General features: G+C 38.7%; 1 protein-coding gene across 16 annotated transcripts in view; it reads left to right on the top strand.

Moving 5' to 3' along the window:
* MYT1L (myelin transcription factor 1 like) overlaps window positions 1-22,432 on the top strand; it is a 277,706-nt gene that overhangs the window by 134,159 nt on the left and 121,115 nt on the right. For 15 of the 16 annotated variants that reach the window (XM_015859374.2, XM_032443418.1, XM_015859366.2 and 12 more), the window contains exons 3-6: window positions 15,350-15,529; window positions 21,775-21,829; window positions 22,012-22,045; window positions 22,345-22,407. In XM_015859374.2, the coding sequence (XP_015714860.1) occupies window positions 21,775-21,829; window positions 22,012-22,045; window positions 22,345-22,407 (152 nt within the window). In that variant the 5' untranslated portion in view covers window positions 15,350-15,529. The remainder of the gene's footprint in view (window positions 1-15,349; window positions 15,530-21,774; window positions 21,830-22,011; window positions 22,046-22,344; window positions 22,408-22,432) is intronic. The other variant, XM_015859364.2, reaches the window with a different exon arrangement.

Here is a 22,432-nt window from a genome sequence, read left to right as displayed (position 1 = left end):
TAAACACATACTCTGCCCATTCTCAGTAAGCTGTCCTTTATTAAAAAAACATCTATTGCCTTTCTTCAGAATAAATAAACAAATAAGTCTTCATTTTAAGGACTCTGTTAAGACTTGGAGTGGATTCAGAGACCTTAGGATTCTTGTGGGAGGAGAACTTGGCTCTGTCTGCTGGCTTAAATGCATATTCTAGGATGACTTTTTACATTTTGTTCTATCAGTAAGTGCTCTTTTCTTCTCTGTGTATTGCCTTCCTACCAGTACATCCATGCATGGGTGCTGCTCATTTCTCAATTTTGAGGCTGTCAGTTTTCTTTCTAAGCAGCCTTCTGTGCTGGTGACTGCTGCTATAGCACTTTTACTTTGGCTGGGCAGGCAAAGTGAAACCCAGTGAAGCAGTACATCAGTTATGAAACTCCCACCAGAAATTTTAATATCAGAACCTGTGATCAATGGAGCCAGCCTTCCAGCCAGCATTTGGAGGATTTTAGCATGTAATTTTGATGGCTTTAAAGAGCTTCTCACATAAATCCTCAACACAGTAGATCTGTGTGGGGAGGATGGATTTCTGGAAGAAAAGGTAGTATATACTATCAGCTTCTTTCAGCATTAGCATCCTGTCTCCTTGTCTTACAGGGTTCCTCTCCTCTGACACTGCCCAGTCCAGTACATGTGTAATCTAGTACCCTAATTTAGTCACAGCTCATCCTTTTTCCTGTATACCCATGCACATTTATGTACATGTCAGTGTAATACATGCCTAAGCCATCTGGTATCTTTACTTGCAAATGTTCACACAGAAAATTGACTGTGAGTAAGGTTCTGAACCTGCCTGTCCAAATGGTCCATATTTGTTTGATTTCTTTAGCGAATGCATAGATCCTATTAGTGAGACTGATCCAACATATTTCCATGTGTCAGCTGTACCTGCTGCAAGTGTCATTCTGTTCAGTGATAACAGGGCTTGCATCCTAAAATAGAGAGAAAACAAGAACATCAGGTCCTTTTGAGGATTGAATTGCTTTTCCTACCATCTGCTGACCAGTGCCTTGAAAGAAAGTCTGTATCTGGATTGACACCTTTCTTCTTATTCAGTCAATAAAAGAATGGCCTGTAAAAGTGCCTAGACATGCTGTATTTGCAAGAAAAGCTTATAAGAACATAAAATGTGATACTGTATGATTGCAATTCATGTTGTGTGTACAGGAGGTGATGCAGGCATTCTGTTAAATATATTTATTATCCTTTGAAAATGATTAATTTAATTGATAAAACTATTTTACTGTTATTTTAGATTTCATTGTATGCTACAGAATTTAGACAAGTAGATACATGAGAAGAAATGAACTTGCAGAAAAATGAAGCTTGAGCCTTTTATTTCGTTGCTACAAGTATGAAGCATGACTTCAGGAAAAAAGAAATAGAAAAGAAAATATTCTTGTTTGCATGGTTGTTTAATTAGCAGGTACACAGCCAAAATTAAAGATTGTGGGAGTTATAAGCTGTGCTGTATGAACCAGGTTAATCACCAAGTGTAGCCAGTAAAAATATTCGTGAGATTAGAAGGAGTGTTAGGGTCATGGGAATCCCTTTCTCTGAAATACAAGATGTTAGCCAGTGAATAGAATTAGGGTAGATGGACAAATTGTCTGTTCTAGCAGCTGCTATACGTTTTATGTATGTACCTATACATCCTCACTCCATCAGTCTTTTTTCTTTCATGTGAAATTAGTTTCATCTGAAATCAGCCCTTATTCAGTTTCATGTTATTTGTTTTCCAGTAGGACGCATTGAACCACCCAGAGGAAGGTAATCTTGTGTTGTAGTTCAATAAGACATATTTTTGGCATAACACATTAATTTCATTTGTAAGCATTTTATTAAAACAAAATATACTTTGCAGTTACTCTCCTGTGTGCAGTAGAATAATAGCACAATGAGATCATCTTGATTTTGAAATGGCATGTAACTCCATGGAAATTACTTCATAATCTAGTATTAATTGCATTCAGTCATATTGAATTGCAGTGGAAGTGCCTCCAGCTTGTACTTTCAAATTGAACTCATCCAGTATGATTTCATAGCATGATTTCATATACTTCAGTGCACTGGATGTGTGTACAAGATATAGACCTCCTGTATGGCAGAAACAAGGGGAAGGTACTTAATTTCTTAAGGTAAAGCAGTCTTTGTAGGCTGACGAATCTCTCTTTTGTTTCTTGGGTATCATCTGCACAGAACTTGAAATATCTCTACAACTGTTTGCATTACATATTAGGAGTAAACAACCATTTGTATTTGCTGCTTTTACTAGGAAATATGCTTGACTTTTTGTTGCGTGCCTACACGGTATGTTGCTGCAATACTGTGCAGGCTCATGATCCAGAAAAATCATAACTGTGTTACCATGACTAAGCAAAGGCTAATTATCCCCTGCTTTGATTACTCTAAGTAGTCTGACTGCCCTACAGAACATACTATTAGTGTTCTGCCTTTGGTGCCAGAGCTAGCTCATCTGGTGATATCTCAGAGGAGGGAGTTGGGTACTTCTTGTGGCAGTGTACTGCAAAGCATAGGCATATGCTTGATGTCATCACACATGCCTATTCTCTTCCACTGGGGGCAAAATTGTCCTTTTCTGTTTCAAGCTCTTCCCAGTTGAACCTATTTCCGTTTATCTGTCAGCCACCCCCTGCCTGCTACTGCAGGTCCTGCCTGCCTCAGAGACATTTTATTACATTTCTGTTTATAACTTCTTGCTGAGTTCAAGAGTGTGTACTTATGGCTGCTGGTGCCAGCCCCTTCTTCACTTGCGTTGCTGGTTGTGCCTAGCTTTTCTTCTTAGTGCTCTTGAGAAGGTTGCTTCTCAGTACTTTAGCAGTCCGTTGCTGTTCTTTTTTGCCATACATTACCCTCTTTGTCTCTTTTACTGGTTTATATCTTTTGCTGAGGGCACAAGATGAATGTTGGTAAGTGGTGAGGACATGAGGGGGTCATATCACTGACCTCCTGCCTGTTCCACAACCATGGGACAAGTGAAAAATTGAGAAAGTAATTTAGGCTGATAACAACCAAAATAGAGGATACCATCTGCATTACTAGGGAGACAGAGAACGGGACAGAAAGCCACAGCCTAAACTAGAGGTTAGGCTGGCCTGGGCTCCAGTCAGATTTTCTTGCATAAACTCATCAAAACTCTGATTAACCCCCAATTTTAATATTTATATATTTGCTTGTAATAAGAATACAGTATATCATAGTTCCCTTCGTCATGAAATAGATACACTAAAGGTCCTCATGTTTTCTATCTCTGTCTCACAGCCTGATCTCCCCTGCCCACCTGAAGCATTCTTCTCTTTAACAGCCTTGTGTGCAGTTTAGGGACTTCTAGTGTGTTCAGAAGCTCACAGGAAAGGATCTCAAAAATACTGTGTGACTGTCCCTTGCTAAATCAGCAGAAAGAGCTCTGACTCTACCAAATCATAAAGGAGCAATTAAAAATAACAGGTTTTGGAATGTATCATATCCTGTTCATTGCGCATAGTTTTACTTAGCAAGTACTGATATTTTTATGTTAATTGTACAAAAATATATAAAAAAGTTACATACAGTAATTAATACTTCTGTCACCAGTGTTTAAATATTCTGATGTAATTACCGTTGTAGATATAATTTGCTGTTCTTTATTATTATCATTTATTGTAGTATAGAGAGATTGTGGGAATATGATTGATGAAGACAGATACAGAAACATATTAACAATCAAATGTTTTATATACTAAAAAAAGTAAAACATGTTTAGTTTTTTGTTTGGTTATTTTTTTTTGTTTTTTGTTTTTTTCCCAAAATAGGCCTAGAACTGAAAGCATGGTTTCAGTATTGAAAGGAATTTTCAGAAGCCTGTTCCGGATAAAGCTGGAAATGTAATAAAAATGTGTAGGCGTGGTTCACTGTTTCTAGGGATATTATACGTCACCCTTGGCCTGTGGTTGCACAGTTGCATCTTCCAATATATAAATTTGGTACACTAGTGAACTAAGGACATATGGCAGTGACCCGGATCAGCATAGTGACAGCAGGGATATCTACTGCTACCATCAGAGAAATAGAGCCCCCTTCTCTCCTTTCATTTCCATCTCTGCTCTGTTGTGATGAGATCTTATGCTACTTGCTTTATCTACAGGGAAACTCGTTTGCGTTTCAAGGGGACTTCTTATGCATGGATGTTTCTTGTTGATGACTTTACTAATCTTTTACTTTTGCATGGACTCTTAATATTAAGTCAGTTTTGGGAGGAAAAATAAGACAATTTCATTCGCTGCATTTAAGCATATTTACTATACCCAAATTACCTATTTTTGGAAAATAAGTAAGGGTGAAAACAGCGTTGATATCATTTCAAGTAGTTTGTTCCATATGACAGTGATAAAAACTTTGTTTGCTAAGGTTGATAGATATTCTGCAAAGCAGAGACAAACTCCACATAAAACATACAAGGTAGAAGTACCACAGGTCACTCCCCCTTCAGTTACACTAATTCACCTAGGTGATGCTTACTTGAGAATGAAAATAATCCTCCAAAAGGGGGATAATTTCAATGACTGTGCTTACAGCTTAATGCTGCAAGTATTCATATAATCAAAATTCAGCACAGGTATAGAAATGAGGGGTTAGAAGTGGACTTTTTAAATCTGTTTCACTTCTGATTTATCTCTACTGGGAAAAGCTCTTGACCTTCCTGTTGCAGTCTTTGCTCCCTCCTAATTTCAGAGCTGCTAGTGTTTTCTGAGTTTGGTGAGATGCAATTATCACCTGCCACAAAGGTAAATGAAGTTCAGAAAGGCTGAGGGGTTTGGCCAAACCAAACCATTAATGAATCCATAAACCATTGTCAGCTAAATCGCTCGTGAGGTACCACTGCTTGGTGGGGCAATGCTCAAAGCTCAGTGTGATGTTCTTGACACACTGACCTGCCTATTTCAAATAAATGTGCAACTTGGTAACTATTTTATACTGTCATTTAACTGAGATAACATCATAATATGTTTGGTCTGCTGACCATGTCTTTAAGAGATGCTTTCAACAACAGCTACTGAAAAGGAAGCTGCACTTCATACGGCCTCATATGTCTGCTTACAGTTGGGCTAAAGTTTGTCATTTTTTAGTAGGAATGTTGGGTACTTGCTTAAGCCCTATCGTCAGTCTCTGTTGAAATTCAGTGCTTCCATGTTATGCTCTGCTATTCTTTTCCTCATGGAGAATATCATGGAGAGTGTTGAATGGGTAGGCATTTTTCTATAAAAAGATTTTCATCCTATCTGCCAGCGTCTCTGCTGGGCTTAGCATATTTTTTGGTACACTTCAGCTCTTCCTCATAAAAAGTACTCCAAATACTTGCAGAACCCTACAACAATATTCACACAGGGTCTGAAAAGAATAGTGTGTTCGGTCCAGCAGCGAGCGGAGCAATTCTGGTGAAACCAACTAAAGAAACACATTTGCTTGTTGTCAGGTAAGAAAACTTAGTCATACAGGCTATAACTCTTTTTCCCTTTATCAAGGAAACTTTAAGCATTGTGCTAGTTCTGTTTTTCAGTAGTTTGTTAACACTGAAAGCATAAGTGTGTCCATACCAACAATACTCTTTATCCTGATTATCAAACAGTCAGAAATCACATGGCTCTGCAACAAGACAGAAGAACTGGTCTAAATCCTCTAAACCCAAACAGAGGCATTGGGTCTTTAGACATTAGAATTAGAATTTTAATGCCATCCGTAACTTAAATTGCAATTTAAAACGTATAAGCTTCTTAATAAGTAGGGGAATCAGTAACAGGAAAATCAGATTTTGATTTAATTAGCTGTAACTTGCTTAATTGTTATTTTCACAACACCATATAGCATCTATATTAGTACCCTGGGCAGCTTCAGCTAAGGCAGGAGTTTGCATGAGTTCCTTTAAGGTACAGTCATAATTGTTTTCTTTGGCTCTGGCATTATGTGTAGTTATTGTGTTCTGCATATTTTTATTCTTGCCACAATTGTCTTATGTAGCGGCTGTTCAGAGATCCAGCACCATGGTGTGAGATGGATAGCCTGTTACTTTTCCCTTGTGCTGGGATTCCCACTCATTTCCATGGAAACCTGAGAATCTGGAGGATTATAGCATGGAAGTTATTGCTGTACTACAGTACTGCACTGTTTAGAGAAGCAGACATCACCATGGTGCCTGTGAATACCAAAATAGTTTTAGGACTGAATTTGCATTCTAAAACCTATATTTTAAGGAAATTCTTTTCTACAGTTATCTTTTATTCAAACTTATATTTGCATCCTTCATGTAGTAAACACGCCTTGCTATATACATAGATTCATTAACATTAAAAGAAAGGGCAGACATGCATGTAAGTGAATAAATATCTGTACATATATATATACGTATGCATTTATATATACATACACACAGATGTGCACATAAAATAAAAAATAAAACCACTAATATCTTTAAGAGTAGAATTGGCTTAAAAAATGACTGCAATGGCTTTTACTTCAAAGACTTTTCTTAGTCAAAAGACAAAAAGACAATGCTTTAGTGCGTTCCTCAATCAATAATAAAATACCTTTGAATAAGACTAAATATACTTTTAAATGAAATAGCCTAAGAAATATGTATTCTTCACTAAAATTCAGAAATAGAACTATCTAATTTTTCCCCCGAGGAGGCTGGTGCACTACTGTAGACATCCAACAGAGATGATGAAATCAGAGGTGAAAAATAATTTAGTGAATAAAAACACGAATAAACAGATCAGGAGAAGACGGAACTGATTAAAACAACCATTTTGAGTACTACTCTCCCTGTCCTTTCTCTGTGCAACTTTTCAAACTTAGCTGATAACTCCAGGTAGTATATAATGGCAATACTCTGATTCTGTGATGTTCTCCAAACTCTGCTAATAGTTGTTAGTCCTTCCTTTTTTGTTTTAGTGGGATTATCCGATTATGTTTTGAAATGATCTGTCCTATGATACTCTATTACTGTTTCATCCACAAAAGCACAGAGATTGGGGCGTTATGACTGAAGGAATGTAAAAGTGCAATTTGTAAATGCCCTGTATGATTAAAAGACAGTTTCTCCTTTTAACTGGTTATGCTGTGATTTACAAGAGGGTATGAATGCTTCAAAGAGGGAAGAACAACAGTGTTTGCAAAACTGCTATTTTATAAAATATCCGTAGATGTCCTCAGTGATTTCAAATAAATAAAGATACAGAAAATATGGATTAAATACAAAGAAAGTACAAAGTAGAGTTGCCATATCCTTACATGCTGTTGTTAGTCATGAGAGAGAGATCAGTGCTTGAGCTGAGCTCAGCTGGAGTGTCTTTGAAGATCTCAACTGATGCAGTTTGAGCTGGGAAAAGGAGATCATGTTCTTCTGACATTTTCTCATCAGAAAACAAGTTTCTGTATGATGTCATTCTATTTTGGAAACACTTCATTAATTTGGATTCTTAATATTACGCTTTGTGTATTTTTGAACTGTAAAACCGCTGAAAAGTTTAGGTAGGAAAGGCTGAATAAGACCATCATGTCCAGACTTCTCTTAGTCTTTGGAGGAGACTTTATAGCTTCTTCTAAAATAATTATTTTCTATATTGAATCAGTTCTTTCCAATATTGGTTTTGTTTTGTTTTGTTTTGTTTTGTTTTTTCCTTCAGTCTGAATAACACCTTCTTACCAATTAAACAGCAAAATCTATTTTTGACAAGGCTATTTGTATTTCCCTCTCTTTCACAACTCTGTCTCTCCATAGTGTTTTTGTCTTTAATTGTCTTCAGGCAGCTGTAGCCAATCTCCAGCTACATTTTTGCTGTTAGTGGCTTTCTTCTCTGTTTCCATGAGAACAGTAGGGTTCTGTCATGTGAAGTTCTTCTGGGATGCACATTACTCATCTTTGCCATAGTCTTCGGGAGTTGTTCGTCTAAATGTCTGCTCAGCTTCAAAAACATGAGTGCGTGTGTATATGTGTGTACACATACTTGTGGTGCTCTGGTGCACATGAGCTGTAATCACAGACCAGAAGTTTTATTTTGCCAAATGCTGTACAAACATATGCACTGCCACAGAAGACTTACAGTCTAAACAAATAAGCATGTTTCGGTTTTTATGTCAGTGGGACATGTCATGTGCTCAGGGATCTGCATAGTATGTAGACTGGTATGATCTAATCTAAAAAATCACACTCATACATAACTCTATTGGCATAATGTATACTCATAGTATATTAGTTATACCGTGCATTTCAGATATTTTAACTGTTTCATTTGTAATATACATTTATGTATGCGTATTTACAACATGAGTTTGTATACATGCTTAGTTTTAGCTTTCTGTGTGTGTGATAGTTTTACTGAACTGCGTCATGTATCCAGTCATACAGATGTACAGCTCAAGGAAATATTTTTGCATTATATTGAATCATAGAATCGTAGAATCACGAGGTTGGAAAGGATCTACAAGATCATCCAGTCCAACCATCCTCCCATTGCCATTGCTACCTCAAGCCACTAAACTATACCTCATAGCTCCTCATCCAGATGCCTCATGAACACTGCCAGGGATGGTGATTCCACCACCTCCCTGGGCATTCGTTCCAGTGCCTGACCACTCTCTGAGAGAAAAAGTTTTTCCTTATGTTTAATCTAAACCTCCTTTGGTGGGAGGTTTCCGTAGAAACTTGTGGCCAATTCCTCGAGTCCTGTTTGTTGCCTGGGAAAAGAGGCCAAGCCCCTCCTCATCACAACCTCCCTTCAGGAATTTGTAGGCCTTGTTCAGAAGGTCTTCTACAGACATGGTAGCTGTTGGTTTGTGTAAAAGAGTGTCATAAAGTCTTGAAAACAAGAATCACAGAATCGTATGGATTGGAGATCATCTAATCCAATTCTATGCTAAAGCATGAGGAGCACTAAGCCTTTTTTGTTGCTGCAAGTTGTATAAAGGCAGATTTTCCTACTGTTGCTAGCTCTATGCTTTTCCATAGGTGGAAAGAACAAACAGAATTTTGGGTGTCCTTTTTCTCTGTCTTGGGAAGTTAATAGTTTACCTGCATTTGCTAACATTCTCTCACCCAGACAGCTCAGTATCACAGAATTGCACAGGGTCACAAAATTGCAGGGCTTGGAAGGGAAAACATGAGAAATCAAGCAGAGCATGGCTGAGCAAGGACTTGCTAGCCATGAGTCTGGTGGCCTTCTACAATGGAGAGATGGCATCAATGGACCTGGACTTGTGCAAGGCCTTCGAGATGTTCCTGCATGACTTCCTTATCATTAAATTGGAAAATTTGGATTTGAAATCTTCACTGTGTCCAGGTGGAGACTGGTGATAAGCTGTGTCCTACGGGGGTCCATCTTGGGATCAGTGCTCTGAGACATCTTTATCAATGATACACATGATGGGATTATGTTGTACCTTCAGCTGGTTTGCTGATACTGTCTAGATGGGTGGTGCAGTTGATGTGTTAGAAGTAAGGGATACAATTTCCCATTTTTACAATATGTATAATGGAAATAAAGCCTTTACACCATTGGTTTTGATTGGGTGATAGTATAGTAGGACAGCATATCACAAAACTAACGTTAGGCATGCAATATTATAATTTTGAAAGCCTCAGTTTTAATTCTAATATCCTAATTCCAATATCATAGGAAACAGATTCTTTCCCACTGTTCGTTGAGTAACTGTATTACCTTTAGTCAGGAGGCAAATCTCAACCAAGGGCAGAATACAGGCAGTTCTTTTATATAAAGCAAATACAAAAAAGTATTTGCTTTAAGTGATTTGAATTACAGTATCATCAAAATTTGTTCTAGATCTTAAAACTCTTTCAGACAGCATAAACTTCTGAAGCATGAAGTCTCTTCTATGTCTAGTTGAGAAAAACTATATTTTTCAATTTGCTTTAAAAACAACTTTATATGAAATAAGAGAAATTACAGACAGAAAAATGTAATGCATTTTGCCCTTGCTGCTAAGATGACTGCATTCTTGGCTGTATTAGGCAAAGTGTCAGCAGAAGAGATGTGATCCTTCTCCTCTACTCAGCACTGGTGGGGCCACGCCAGGAGTGCTGCGTCCAGTTCTGGCCCTGCAGGGCAAAAGGAGCATGGACATACTGAAGAAAGTCCAACACAGAGCCACCAAGATGATCAACGGATGGGAGCAGCTCTTGTACGAGGGGAAGGGCTTAGGGAGCCGGACCTGTTTAGTCTGGAGAAGTGGATGCTCATGGGGTTTTCATCAATGTCTGTAAATACCTGAAGGGACAGTGTAAAGAGGATCAAGCCAGGCTCTGAAAATAGTGGTGCCCAGCACCAGCAAAAGAAACGATGGGCACAGTCTGGGACAGAGGAGGTTGTTCTTGAACACCAGGAGCAGCTCTGTGCAGTATTGGTGCTGGAGCACTGACTGCCCAGAGGCTGTGAAGTTTCCTCCTTGGAGATCTACAGAAATCTGGATTTGATGCTGGGCACTGTGCTGTGGGTATCCTTGCTGGAGCAGGGGCTGAGCTGGATGGACCCAGATGATGCAGCAAACTTCAACAAGTCTGTGATTCTGTACTTGTGTTATCACAGAATCACAGAATCACAGAATGACCCGGGTTGGAAGGGACCTCAAGGATCATGTAGTTCCAACCCCCCTGCCTAGCAGGGCCACCAAACATACACATTTACTAGATCAGGTGCCCAGGGCCCGTCCAACCTGGGTCTTGAACACCTCCAAGGACCGGGCATCCACCCAAAAAAACCCCCCCCCCAACCTGGGCCCCCCCCCCCCCCCCCCCCAGCCCTTGTTCCAGGACCTAACACCCTTCTAGTAAAGAAACTTTCCCTAACATCCAACCTAATCTTCCCTCCTTCAACTTAAACTTTCCCCATAGGTCCTGCTATTTCAGCCCTTTTCGAAGAGTTTTACTCCCCTCCTGGAGTAAGTTCCCTTCAGGTATTGAAATGGGGGGGGCTGCAATGAGGTCACCTCGCAACCTTCTCTTCTCCAGGCTGAACAAACCCAACTCCCTCAGCCTGTCCCTCATAGGGAGGTGCTCCAGCCCCCTGATCATCTTTGTGGCCCCTCCTCTGGACCCTTTCCAAAATCTCCATATCTTTTTTGTACTGAGGGCTCCACACCTGGACACAGTACTCCAGATGGGGCCTCACAAGAGCAGAGTAGAGAGGGAGCGATCACTCCCTTATCCCTGCTGACCACCCCTCCCTGATGGAGCCCAGATCCATTTGCTTTCCGGGCTGCCAGAACGCACTGCTGCTCATGTTAAAGTTTCTCATCTATAGGACCCCTAGGTCTTTTTCAGCCGAGCTGCTCTCAAGGACAGACTCCTCCCAGCGCTGTACAGGTGCCTGGGTTCTTCCGGCCCAAGTGCAAAACCTTGCAACTTTGTTCCGTGTTGAACTCATTAGGTTACCCGAGGCCCAAGTTTTCCAGCCTGTCAAGGGTCCCTCTGAATGGCATCTTGTTCCTCCACCGTATCGACTGCACCACTCAGCTTGGTGTCATCAGCAAACTTGCTGAGGGTTATATGTATGTCTTGGGCAAAGATTTACAAATTAGCATTCACTATTGCTTTCTTATTTATTTATTTATTTATTTATTTATTTGCATTTTGAGTATTGTGTAGTATTGTTTTGGGGTTAAAAGTATGCAAGGTATTGAAGAACTGAAGTAGGTGCTCATTTTATGCAACAGCTGCAGTAATCTGTGATCCAGTTTAATGTATGCTAATTATGTTAGCAGTGCTATGATTGATATTTTACTTGTCTCCCTTATTAATTTATCAACTAATTGTTTGCATTTCTAATAGCTACAAGCTATTTATAACATAACCTTTGATAAGCAGAATGAAATGCGCACTGACAGAAGCAAACATTTCCTGATACCATGTGGTTTTTGAGTTAGTTGCTGTCAACTCTCAAGTGACAAGGAACTAGAAAACAGAAAATAGGCATTCACTAGTGTTGAGTATGTAATGATGTTATTGTTATAAAGAGTGGCTAATATTACTGCCTTTAATTTTAATATCAATCAATTAATTTCGCTCTATCACTTCAATTAATTTTTATTTGTTACTGTCCTGTTTTTGTTGTAAAGACTGAATATTCTACTCAGGGTGTCAAGGATAGGACTACTATTTGTGTTTTTTTAGTTCGTTAACATTTCTTCTTAATTTTTTTTAGGTTGTTTTCCTTTTTTTTTCTTTTTTCTTTATGGTCTTTTCTTTTGTCATTTCCTAAGCGTTTCCTCTTTGCTTCTGTGAAATACTTGTGGTTTTTTGCATTGTACATACCCACTATACTTAAAATGCTCTTAGTTCACTAGAGTTGACATACGTTTAATCAAAATCTTAAGCATAAGTCCCATCTTTTTAAATTTTTTAATAATGTTTTCAATTCACATGGAGCCTTGGTCTGCTTTTTTTTTTTAATCTAAAATGCTCATAGTTTTCTTCAGTTATTGTCAGTCTCAATCAGTGCCACTGTTGTTTACTGTGGGTTCTATACTGGATCAGCGAACTTTAGCATATGAATCATTTATGGTATATTTCTGAATTTTAGATACTAGATGCCACATTTAAAAAGCTGTTATCCTGGTTTTTATATGCACACAAACTACACGCATGTATGCTGTCACATAATTACATTCACTGTTATCTATTTGCACACATTATGACTTGGCTGATACAAAGGCCCACTGTGGACATCTTTGATCACACATATTAGTGTGAGCTCCTCAGTGAAAAACATTATGCATGAGCATCCTAGATAAGCTTAAATTGTGTGTTCAAAGCTCATCTACTCTTGGCTTCAGAAGAATGAGTGTTTTTATATATTCCCTATTCAAAAGGTGAGTCAATTGAAAGCAAACCAACAGATTTCTCAATTTAATTACAGGCTCAAATAATGTAGGTCAGTTCTGAAGGGTAAATTCAAACCTGATTAAAAACATGCACTAGATAAGCAAACAGGCAACATCTTTTTACTTCAGTAGTCCAATTCCCTCTTCAGAGGACAGAGTCCTTCAGTTGCTGTGACAGAGCTAGAAGTGAAATTTGTCAAGCAAAGTGGGGCAGATAAAGTCTTTGTTTTCTCTCTCATTTTCTGTAATGATCGTTTGGTTTACAGCTGCTAAGAGTTACAGCTCTTACAACTCTGCTGCTTGCTGAACTGTGGGGACATATCAGTGGCTTTATGATTCTGCAGAGCTGTAAGCTCTTTTCCAGGCGGCTTGCCAGGCACAACCCTTGTAGGTGTGATCAAAAGGCCTCTAGGCCTGAACTGAATGTGTGTGATTCAGGCTAGCAAAGAGGTTGCAACACAGCGTGATCAAGATTACAGTCATTAGGAGATCCAAAGCTGAAGCAAAAACTCTGAAGTTATCACCACTTTGACCTGCATTTCCACAATTGTGCTTTGGATTTTTGTTCAGTGGTCTAAGTCCTGTGTATGATGATAGGTACAACGTTACGTATTCCTCAATGCTGTTGCAGGTTGAGTGTTCCACAGTTGGTTTGTCCTCTGTTCTCATAGGGTTTTATGATAACTTGAGAATGTGTATTGCTAATACCTTCTATGAGAATTTCAGAAGAGACTGGGTTATGGCTCTTTAAAAACAGTTACATTTCAGCCATTAAAGTGCTTACAGTAATAGATCTTCTAAATATTAGACAAGTAGAAATATAGATACTTTCATTAGGTGTACTGTACTCAAAAGACCACAAGGTATATATATTAAGTAAATGTACGTTTATGTATTGATGCTTATTCAGAACACAGACTTCTGTGAAATTCGCCTTGCTCTTAGACTCATAAACTCATAGAATCATGCAGGTTGGAAAAGCTCACAAAGATCATCTAGTCCAACTGTCCCCACCATGCCCACTCCTAGCAAGGTCTCCCTGCTGGGACAGCTATTAATGTTTAAACCCCATGAGTTAAATGTTAACTTGTCTTTTGGAACATATATCCCCCACACATGTATGGGCGCACAGCTGGCCAAGACTCCCCCAGTCCCATTGCCCACCCCTGTGTTCTCACTTAAGGTGCAACTCACATATGGTGCAAATTTGGTTCAGAATCTCCATCAACAAATCAAATTGCATTCTTTCTTAAAGTTCACAAAAGCTTCAGATGCTTATCTACCCACTTTAGAAGTGTCATTATATACTTTTGTTCATGAACACAAGAAGTTGTGGTTTTAAAAGTTCCAAATATTTTTTGGTCTATTGTTTCTCATTCTTCCCACAAATGTAACACTCAGTTTTAATCTGTACTTCTGCCCGCTTCCCTGACTGGTATACAAACCAGTTATCCCTTTTATTTAATTTAATTAATATAAGGCCTTTGAATCAAGAACTGTGCTTTTGAATTTCTAGCTCCAGTGTAAAGAGGCACAGATTTTTGTTACCCTTTTACTTTCTCATCCTTCATATCAATCAATGGTAAATAAAACACACACACACAAAAAAAAACCAAACCAAACCAAAAAAAAAAAACCACAACAAACCACCCTAGTAAAAGAAGAAACACTTAAAATAGTTGTGTGCAATTTGGCTCTTTTCACTTCTAAATGATAGGAAGCCAATGAGAATTACTTGAAGGTGTTTCCTATCTTCCCTCCAGGATATTTCAGTTAATCCTAAATGTGTTTCTTTACAAAAGGAATATGTGGTGAACATGTGAGTTTACCCAAAGTCTTCTCATTCAGGTCTGCATCTACAGATTCAGGTACAGCTAGCAGTGTTTGTGTGAATGAAGGATGGGATTCCTTCTCTGCACTACAGCAGGAGAATGAGTCATACGCAAAGTTAGTGAGCAAGTCTCAAGGATATATTCTACTGTTTTTTTGGCAAGAAGAACTGTCCTTGATATTAATAAATGTTTGCACAAAGGAGTAATTTATGTTCTAGCCATCAGTCTCATCAAATGCTTATTGTGTCCGTTTGTAATTCATGCCCTTAACTTCTTTTGTCTTCTCAAACAATCTGCTGGAACTCTGCTCTAAGAGGATTTAACTGTATGTTGTTATCTTTGTGAGGGAAAGATTAAAATCTGATAATTGTTTATAAAACTTGCTGTTTTATTTGGAAAGGGTATTTTAAAATATACGAACTAAATTTCAGATGTCTAGGCTAAGAAAGCACAAAGATTGGTGGGAAAGGGGTCTGAAAGGACAGTGGGAGTGCTTTCCCTTTTTCCTGACCTTTCCATAAGTACTCAAGTATTTTCTTAATGTGACTTTCTTTCCTACATTTTTATTTCTCTGTTTTTTCTTGTAGATCCAATCATCAAAAATAAGTGCATTAAAAATTTGGGTGAATCTTTCAAGTTTTCTGTGAAAATCAAGATCCTGAATGAGAGGACTGAAATATTGAGAACAGATTTCAAAGGACTGACTATGCATATAGAGTGATAACGGGATACAAGAACACTGTATCAAAAGTCTTGTTACAGTTGAGGTAAATGGCATCTTCTGCTTTTCTTTCATCCACAAATGCAGCCGTTTTGTTACAGAATGCAATTACTTATTGGACTGGGGTTAATAAGGCATAAGTTAAGGGTCAGGTATTATTATCAGATCAAGCTTAGTCTATGCTACTGAAACTTGGGGAAGAGGGAGATCTGTTATAACTTTTGTCTCACTAACTCCAACTGAAAACTCAGTTGAGTAGGAAGCTCTGCATTGACTGAAGGGATTAGATCTCTAGAAGTAAAGCAAGTAAGGTTTTGTGTCATGGGCAAAGTTAAAGTTTTATATATACCCAATGAGATCAGGTTTACATTAGCTTGATCTGCACATATTAATTTCCCAAAATCTTCACCTTATTTTCTTCTTCTGTTAAATGGTAGCGTCTCCAGATGAAACAATATATCCATGGCCGTGTTTGGTCAAATAGTTTATAATTTCAACTTAGTTTAAATTAAAAAGGGAAATTAAAAAAAAAAAAAAAAAAAAAAAAAGCCTAAATCTTGGTTCATTCAATGTAAGATCACATATAATTATAGAATGGCTTGGGTTATAAAGGACCTTAGGGATCATCAAGCTCCAACATCCCCACCGCAGGCAGGGCCACCAACCTCCACATTTAGCACTAGACCAGGCTGCCCAGGGCCCCATCCAACATGGCCTTGAACACCTCCAGGGATGGGGCATCCACAACCTATGGGCAACCTGTTCTAGCACCTCACCACTCACTTTGTAAAATTCTTCCCCCTGATATCCAACCTAAATCTTCCCTCCTTCAACTTAAAATAGTTTTCCCTTACGCTGCTAACATCTACTCTCTCAAAAAAGTTGATTCCCCTCCTGGAAAACATTGTGCACTGTGGGCATTTGCAGACCCTGGTCACGTAAATATTCTTAATTTTCTCTTGAATAAATTATATTCCATGTATTGTATAAAGTATCAGAATCTTTTAGACTCCATCTTATTGCTTTGATTCTTTCCTGACTTCTCTCAGTATTCAAACACCCTCTCTGAGATTGCTTCTCTGAACAGTTCAATCGGTACTGTTAGAAGCTGAGTGTGTCTGTCTTAATGCAAATTAGAATACGTTATTTATGGAATAAGCTGTATATCAGGAATTGGTGAGTTGTTTCTGAAGCATTTCATTATAATAACACTACAGTAGCAAGCTTGGAAAGGAAGAAAACCTGATTTAAGGCTCTTAGCAACTTCATGTCTTTTCAGACATCCAGTGAATTACAGCTATAGTGAAACTGGAATACTTCACTAAGCACACATCTGAACTAGTTTTGGAGCTTCAGACTGAACCTCTAATGCTGCATGCCTTTAGCAAGAAATTCAGAGAGACTGGCAGTTTTAACAAGAAGGATCATTTTATGGTCTACCTGTCTGCTGGGAAAGAAAGTCTGCATTACTTCCTTGCTAGCGAACAAAACTTGCCATTTGTCCTGGAGTGGAGCCCAAAGCTCTGGATCCCTCACAGTTGGCAACCCTGAGGAAGCACATATGGTAGCTATTTGAGCACAGCTAGGAGATAGGTAAAGTGGTGCTGACTGTAGAAACTTTTGGGAGCTTATCTGCAGCCCAAGTATGATGAGACTCGCAGGCTTAAATCTATATACTGAGAAGTCTCTAACAGGGCATCAAGCAAGCTAACAGAAAAATAGGTATGGTTTGGATGAAAACTTGCCCCCTGTTACCAAAGTTGCTGACTGTATCTGAGTACCTCAGTGGCTTTCTGGAAAATTCTTATAGCCTTTAAGGTTGAACAGCTACAGATCACACTGTGCCCTTTAGCTAAAGCAGTAATTGCTCATGATCGTCTGGTGGTCCAGATCCTCTTCAGTCTTACTGCCTTGCAGGTTATGAACTTTGGTCTTTCAAGAATGGTCTACTTTCTTTCTTCATAGATAAAGCACTTTGGAATTGTCATGTTCTTTATATGAGTTAAATCTGCCAGGCAGTTCAGGCCAGTATATGTAATTGGCCTGTCTCCAACATTGTTTATCAATGCACTAATTTTTGCAATATCTGCATATTTCAGTAACATATAAACTTCCAGAGAACCAGTGACAATACTGAATATTACTGGGCTAGAACATATAACTGTGGGATTATATCTGAAAGGCTAAATATGTAGTTTTAATTTTTGCAATTACTTCATAAAGAAACTTTTTTTGCACAAAGTAGTTATTTGTTTATTTGTTTCTGGAGAAATATTTGTTAACCATTATGAATATGGTGATGTTATAAGTACTTATTAACTGAATATTGCATAAGAGACTGTGAAATGTTTAAAATGTGTCTAAGTACACAATATCCTAACCTAGCTACCTTTATCAACAGATTTAGAAACACCATCAAAAAGCATTTTCAGTTGTACCTGACTACAAATTTTCCATGATAAAGTGTTGGCTGGTGCTAATTATGCCATTATCTTGAATCTTATATCAGTTCTTGTATGATGTTGCTAAGGGTCAATTTCAGTAAAATTATGTAAGTGTGCCACACCATCCTCTCAGTGCTTAGTAAAGCTCAGTTTAGACTGCTGCAGTTGTAGTTATTTCAAAATTTTCCTACAGTTCCCAAGCATTTTCCAAGTATTGCAGCATTGTTATATATCAATAGCAATGCCTAGGAGAGCCATCAGTCCTGGTTAATTTGAGGGGATAATGTCTGGGACTGCTGATTTTAAAATGATAAATGCTTGCTTGTTGTTGTCTTTTATTTTTGGGGGGTTTATTAATAGTAGCATTTAATTATCTACATGTCTTAACTGCCTGTACCCTAGTGACTGAAAAAAAAACAACAAAAAAACCTCTAAACAATTAAGCTTAATATAAAATGTTTTTATGTGTTTAATGTGAGAAAATCTGCATGTGAAATATATGGGGGTTGGACTACATGACCTCTTGAAGTCCCTTTTGAACCCTACAATTCTCTGATTCTGAGAAATGCAGAATAACATACATGTGAAATTTGTGAGAAAGTTTTCATTTGTGTGAGCTAATAGTAGGCCTTGGAGAAGAATACTGGCCACAGAAATTCCAGCAGTGCGTTCAGGGTTTCCTCTGGTAGGAGATAGGTGTCATGTAGAATTTCAAGAAACGGCTTGCTCCCAGAATCAAATGAATACACTGGGGTGAAAAGACTGAAGATTCAATATGACAGAGTTCTGAAGAGCTGTGAGTGAACATAAAATAAAATCCCATTGCCTAAATGTAGACACCTACCATCCTTTGAGATGTCCTAGAGCATCCAAGACATATTACCATATATGAAAAGGCATCTAGGTCAGAAATACAGGTTTATGCCTTTCTGGAGGAACATCAGGTTACATAGGATACACATGCATGCCTGCAGCTTTTTCAGTCTTTTTTTCATGTCTTTGACCTTATTGTAGATCTGGATCACATGGGGGCTTTTCCACCTTAGTGACAGGATGAGGGGAAATGGCTTTAAGCTGAAGAGGGTAGATTTTGACTAGATGTTAGAAAGAAATTCTTTACTGTAGGGGCAGTGAGACACTGGGACAGGTTGCCCACAGAGGTCATGGATGCCCCCTCCCTGGAGGTGTTTAGTGTGAGCCTGGATGGGGCTTTGAGCAACCTGGTCCAGTGGGAGGTGTCCCTGCCTATAGCCAGGGTGTTGGAACTACGTGATTTTAAAGGTCCCATCCAACTCAAACCATGCTATGATTCTGTGATTGTTTGACTGCCAGAATAGTTAAAAGCAAGCTCTGCACTCTTGAATTAGAGCGCTTATTTAGGTTTTGGAAGATACGCTAATCTGTTTCATGGTGTGCCCCTTAACAGCTGGGGGAGCGTTTCTAGGTTCTGTTTATAAGAGTTCTTTCTGGTAGTGGTAAATGATGCAAGATAACATTTTCTAATTTTTTTTTTTTTTTAAAAACATAATTGGCTAAAGATCAAGTAATTCCAATTTTGGTGTTCTCACGTAGCCTTATGCGTTACATGAGTTACAGAATGGTACTGTTTTCTTGTTAATGAAATGAAAAGAGTGGTATCATAATCTGATGGCTAATTTGCGCATTCCAGAGGTGCTATTATCTGCTTTGACAGGGCAACTTGAAAACCTTGTTTCTTACACAGAACTGTTGGCTAACTGGACTTAGAGAGTCCCATGCCAAGGACTGATGTGTTAGAACTAAACTGCACATTGTGTGCACACCTCCACAACCCTCCTTTTTTGGTGGTTCCTGTGAGGTAATGGCATAAACCTGCTACAGAATCCTTTTGGCCTGCATACATAGGTTTCTTTGCAGAGGAAACCATCTTTGTTCATTTTTGTTTCCATTTGTTAGTTTGTTTAATATTTTCGTGACAGAAATTGCAAGTGGCACTCATTCACTTTGCAGCAGGAATGCAGTAGGTCCCTGAACAGTTTGAAACTCAAGTTGGAAGTGTTTGTTTGGAATTAGGACATACAGTTGATGCACATCAAACTTAGGGGTTGAAATCCATCAGTGTGAACTCAAGGTGTAGAATAGACAGAGATTATGTTCAGTTTAAGCATCCATAGCATGTATCCAGAGGTATGCCAGGTATCTTAGAATGAACAGAGAGCTTTGCAGTGGAGGCAGAGGTGCCTACAGGCTGACAGAGCCCGTGCTAAAGCTGTACCTCTGGATAGTGATAAGGCTTGTTCCCCAAGCTCTGATGGCGATTCTGACAAGGTGAAGTTCAGTTACGCAGGCATAAACAGCAAATGCCATTTCTGATACAAGAGGTTAAAACATATGCAGAGAGTCAGCAAATACAGCAGAGGACCTGCATGTGCCCTTTTGTATCTTCCTGGACTGGCAATTAGAGGCTTGATATGTTACCTTACAGTACCTCAGATAATACAATTGGTAGACTATGATGGGAGCCTAAGATATATATATATTCGCACAGCTATACAGAGGTATCTTAATGAAACACACTCTAGATGATGCAGAGGTACAAATTGGAATTGAAGCCCCTTAAGTAGAGGCTGCTGCTATAGTAGCTTTTGTGATTTGTGCTTATTTTAGAAGGTCATCCCTAAAGAGTGGAATAAATCATGCTGCCAGGAACCAGGTGATGAATACCAAGAAGCAGAGCTAAAGTGGCAGTGCGGAGTCTTGTGAAAGTGGTCCTTTCTTTCCACTAAATGCCTGCCACCCACAAGTTTTATTGCTTTGTCTCTTTCCTTTCGATACAATGAGTCAAGGGAGCTCTAAACTGGTAATTGTTTTTATTTTTTTCCTGAGAGAACCTGAGCCACAAGGTCAGCATATGTGCTTCCTGACCTTTCTAGTATCATCTCTATGTATAAACTACCACAGATCCATCTTGCCATCCCATTTTTTTCTACATGCAAAGTAGCTGTTGATGCAGATGCTGCATAGATTTTCAGGGACATGGTCTCTCAACAGAATTCAGTGCAATCTGCTTGCACTGTACAAAATTATAAACACTACTAAGCCTGTGCAGTTTCACCTGTGAAATCTGGTGACAGCAGTATGTGGAAGAATCTTTGTGGCCTTATGGTAACTACTACAGATCAATTTTTATACTTTCAGCTCTAATCAGCAGCCCTACCTGTGAAAGATGTAGGGTTTCTGTATATTTATCCCTGCAAAAGGAGTCATGTCTGATAGAAACTGTTTTTATAACGAAGGTAAAGATTTAGCCATTTTTATCAAGTGGTACATTCCTGAATCTAGAGAAGCTCATCTAAACAATGAAACATGCCAAGGTCGTAGCACCATACAAAATAACATGAAATGTGTGAAGTTCTAATGATGACTCTTTATCTCCTTTTCTGTCACTATACTTTCCTCTCCCATTGTGAAATATTTGGTTAGAAAGCAATCCATAGTGAGGAACCCACTGACTTTTAATTTTAAACTGTACAGAAATCTATTGCACCCTTGTTTCAAAATAAGGATGTTACCAGGGCTCTCTACCAGAATTACCCTTTAGAAGGTAAGAACTAGCACTTTGTTGCACAAAATGTGCTAAGAAATCAGGGCATGCAAATGGATGGATTAAAGCAGAAATTACTTCATTTTCTTGTTTTTAAGCGAACACAAAGATCCGAAAAATCCTTTGTAAGGTGGACTTTCCCTTACGGGATAAAATGGAATTAAAACAGTGTCAATAAATTGTGTGAGAGACTGTATCAGTCTCTGCATTGATAGTCTGTGCATGCAGGATAAGAACATTGACTGCCTGCTAATCTATTCCCAGATGGAGGTGGATGCAGACGAGAAGCGCCATCGCACACGCTCCAAAGGTGTTCGAGGTACGTCTCCTGCTTCAGTAAATCACTCAAGGCTCCCGCTCAGGGTGACCTTCATCCTCCAGAATCTCTTTGCACGATTCATTCTGACCCTTGCTTTTACACAACCTTCCTGGTAATTTTCTGTAGACGAGGGGTACTTGTAATAGATGATAAATCTTTATATATTTTCCATCTCTCTGCAGTTCCCGTGGAACCAGCCATACAAGAGCTGTTCAGGTTAGTGCTCTGAGTGTAAAATGTATCCCCATTAGCAATTTAGAAAATTCATGCCTTTTAATGGGTATAATGCACTTTCAAGTTCATTGGTGGTTTGCTCATGCCCTGCTGCACTGATGAAATTAATTCCCTCGAGACTTGCTAATAAAAAGCATCCCCTCTTTTTTTCCCTTCAGTTATTTGATTTCTCTCTCTCTGTCTTTGTTGCCCTCCATCTCTGTAATACCTCCTGCCTGCTTTTAGTATAATTTTTCTGCAGCACACCCGCACCTATATAATTAATTCTCTCTCTTTTGCAGCTGTCCCACGCCTGGCTGTGATGGCAGTGGTCATGTTAGTGGCAAATATGCAAGGCACAGAAGGTAATATCTGTAATTTTTCATAATT

The sequence above is a fragment of the Coturnix japonica genome, chromosome 3 (assembly GCF_001577835.2).
Source record: "Coturnix japonica isolate 7356 chromosome 3, Coturnix japonica 2.1, whole genome shotgun sequence".
NCBI classification, from domain to species: Eukaryota; Metazoa; Chordata; class Aves; order Galliformes; family Phasianidae; genus Coturnix; species Coturnix japonica.
The sequence above is the reverse complement of the archived record's forward strand: the minus strand, read 5'-3'. Positions and strand labels throughout refer to the sequence as shown.